The sequence below is a fragment of the Verticillium alfalfae genome, genomic scaffold (assembly GCF_000150825.1).
Source record: "Verticillium alfalfae VaMs.102 supercont1.9 genomic scaffold, whole genome shotgun sequence".
In the NCBI taxonomy this organism is placed as follows: Eukaryota; Fungi; Ascomycota; class Sordariomycetes; order Glomerellales; family Plectosphaerellaceae; genus Verticillium; species Verticillium alfalfae.
The window spans coordinates 334388-337859 of record NW_003315030.1 but is presented as its reverse complement, the minus strand read 5'-3'; the positions used below and the strand labels follow the sequence as shown (position 1 = coordinate 337859).

At 58.0% G+C, this 3472-nt stretch overlaps 1 protein-coding gene across 1 annotated transcript in view; it reads left to right on the top strand.

The window, feature by feature from the left end:
- Positions 1-2952: 2952 nt before the first annotated feature.
- Positions 2953-3472, top strand: part of VDBG_07059 (conserved hypothetical protein) — a gene marked incomplete at both ends in the record, with an annotated part of 1691 nt that continues 1171 nt past the window's right edge. The window contains 2 exons of the mRNA XM_003002442.1: positions 2953-3059; positions 3289-3412. Coding sequence (XP_003002488.1) covers positions 2953-3059; positions 3289-3412 — 231 coding nt within the window. The remainder of the gene's footprint in view (positions 3060-3288; positions 3413-3472) is intronic.

The window sequence follows — 3472 nt, the reverse complement described above, 5'->3', positions numbered from 1 at the left end:
CAGGGCCCGGCGCCGATGCGGGTTCGATTCGATGTTCGGGGGGATCAGGGCGAGGAAGCGCAGCCCCAAAACAGGTTCCGAGCACCCAGCACCACGCCAACAGAGGTGATTCTCGGCGGGCGGCGCGAGGCAGGGCAAGGAGGATGCGTGTGAGCGCCCTGGGGCCTCGGGGTAATTTTGGGCAGAGGAGAAGAAATTGGGAGAGAGAGAAGAAACCTCGGGGCTTTTGACTCGAGGGGGGGGGGGGGTGCCGGCAAGCTTCGGGGGGGGGAAACACTCGTACAGGGTTCCGAGGTCCCTCGTGCTGGTACTGTCTGTCAATGCTGCTGCTGTTGCTGCTGATCAAGGTGGAGAGGATGGGCAGTGGGTAATGGGGAAAGCAGTAAGATAGGTGAAGGTGCTGTATGGATTGTGGCCAGCCCCAGACCCCGTTCGTTCTTTGTTTCTCGGCTTGGGCTTGTCCTTTTTTTTCTTCCTCTTTTTGATGGGGCAGATACAAACAAGACAGGTGAGCCGCCCCCCCTTGGCTTGGTGCCGGGATATCCTCTTCTGCGTTGGAGACCTGATTCAAGAAAAGGATCAGGGGGACGATGCGGAAAGGGGAAAGGGAGTTGATCACAGAGAATTGATCAGCCGAGCCGAATGAAGCGGGAGATTGAGGATGGAGGGGGTTTGCGATGGATTGTGTGGGGAAATCCATGGTGGCACACCAACTGGCAGGCGAGACGGGCTTTGGGCTTTGTTGGAGGCAGGTGCGATGCGGAGAAGCACCAAGGAAGAAATTGCGGAGGGGGCCTTCTGGAACACTCTGTCCAATCAGAGATGCTGCTGACCCAGCAAGGCCCGTATTTTGTGCACTGTGTTTGCCAAGCACACACGGTGTAACTGCACCGCAGTTCTTTCCCCATTCCCATCAGCTGCCATTGGTCCTTCCCTTGCCCCGTCCAGCAGCAGCAGTAGTCCGGCAGGAGTGCTGGAGCCGGAGTCCTGCAGCACTGCAGTCACGTTGGGGCGCTGGCGCATCCGAGGGAAAGGGAGCAACACGACGAGAGACATAGGACCCATCCCGACGGCCTGGGTACACAAGCCCGCCAAGTCAGCGGCTACAAGACTAGGAAACTGTAAAGAAGGTGTGCTCGTGTATGTGTGTGTGTGTATATGAGAAAGAGAGACACACAGAGAAAATGAGAAGACCAGACGACTCAAGTCTAGCGACACGCATCTCGTTGTCGGGGCTCGGCGATGCCACTGCCGTTTGCATGCATGGTCAACTTCCACCCCCCCCCCCCAACGCATATATGTTCAGCTGGCTTGTTGCGCCCTGGTCACAGCGATCGTCGCCATTGGAGATCCTTCGAATTGGTGGTGGACAAGGCGTGATAGGCTCGAGGGCCACCTGGATCCCAGCAAGGTCGGACGATTTGCTTGAATCCTACCCGCCACCACCTTCTCCAAGGTACGGTGCCTCACTTGCTCACGTATGGTTCCCCTTTGTGGTTCATCGCTTCGGGGGCCTCGGGCGTCCAAGACATGGATGGCTTCCACGTGACAGTGACACGGGGCGGAGTTCTCGGTCGCCAATCCCCCTTTCCCGGCACTTGCATCAGCCTCCGCCCCGCCACCCACATTCGTCCCTTCATGCGGCAATGTTCATGTTCATGTTTGACTCGCCTGGCGGGCACAACAGCGCCGCCGCACATGGCCGACCCTTGATCAGGCGCGGGCCAGGCCAGACTTGTGCATAGGGGCTTGTTATCTCTGAAATGTTTTTTCCTCTGCTTGGCGTCAAGATGCGTTGCTCATAGGCAGACTGAAGAGTCCCAGTATTGCATCCGTGGATTTATCCGCAGAACAGTCCTTGGCCGATCATGTCACGCAAGGTCAGGATAAATATCCCATCATGTAGTATCAGCTTGATCAGTGTGGAGGGGCACACCCCTTAGGTAATCACTGGCAATCGAGCACATGACGATGTCTTGTCCAATCGACATGTCGAAAGTGACCCCCGCGTTTGCAGAAATGTCCGACGGGGAAACTCCAGTTGGCCAGGTCCTCGATCGCGCGCCCTCGAGCCCCTCCCTCCCTTGTCTTGCGCCAGCAAAGCCAAGCATCCCTCATCGTCGCGCATACCGAACAGGAGAAATAACCTTTCCGACAAGGGTACCAGCGCCAGACGGACCCGACAGAGTGCGGCCGCTGAGTCTGCAGAACATCGGGTACGGAAGGAACATCAGATCATCAGAGACACACAGGTACTTTATGCTAAGGTAGGTACGTACAACGTAGAGGCACACAGACATGGATTCACAGACACACAGGGGCACGCAGCAGAGCTCAATGTGGTGGATTCAGAACGGTAACACCACACACCGTGACGGCTGCCCTATTCGGCTTTTTCAAGATAGTCCAGACTTCTGTCACCTCACCTGCCTGCCAGCCTGCCTGCGTGCTCAGCTCGCGGGCTCCAGCTCCGATGCGGGTGGCTCTGTCTTTCTCCCTCTGGCCCTCTCACCCCCAGACCGGACCGGTTCCACTATGTCGGTGCATCTCTTCCCGATGCACGAAAAGCTTCCATCAATCTCTCGTGATTCCTCGATGGTGCCCCCCCCCCCACTACTGCCCATTGTAGGTGCCGCCCGCCGCGCCCGCCGTGGGTGCGTACCTGCCCTGGATCGGCCAGAGCAGAGAGAATCCCCGACGGTAGGCTTACGCCGACCCTCGACCGCACCACTGTGCCGTCACGGCCGTCCATTGATAACCCCCTTGTGCTCCCACCTCTTGACTCGACTATATTCCTGTCCCTTCCTCACCCTCATTCCTCTTCCTCCTTCACCCCTCCTCCCCCCATCTCCAACGTGTGAAGCGACCCCTCATCGCATCATCACCGTCAACCCACCCGACCTCTCTCTCTCTCTCTCTTTTCCTATCACACAAAATCGAAACTGTGACACAATGGCGTCCGGCGTCAGGCAGTTCCCCACCATCAAGGCCGTTCGGTCCTATGTCATTGACGGCGTCGGTGCTGGAGGCGATTACCACAACGTCAAGGGTGGTCACTGGTGAGTTTGATCCATTCTTCCCTTCTAAGCCCGATCTGCTGCATTCCTGGGTGAAGAACGAAGCTGCTCTCTGGATGGCTTGGTTCTCCAATGCCCAGGGTGCCAAGCGTTGGCGGGCCTCCGGCCCATTTGGGAAAACAAGCGAGAGAGACGGGCAAGAACCAAAGAACGTCGAGAAGAGAGAACAAAGAAGGAAGGGAAAAGGCTAACGAGGCGCCCACCGATACAGGCTGATCGACTCGCCCATCTCGACCCCCTCTTCGCGATGGGAGAAGTACCGCAAGTCCCGTACCAGCTGGGGCATCAACGTCCTCGGCTCCTTCTTCGTCGAGATTGAGGCCACCGACGACACCGTCGGTTCGCACGGGCTTCGGGGGCCCCCCGCCTGCTGCTCGTCCACCAAGCACTTTGAG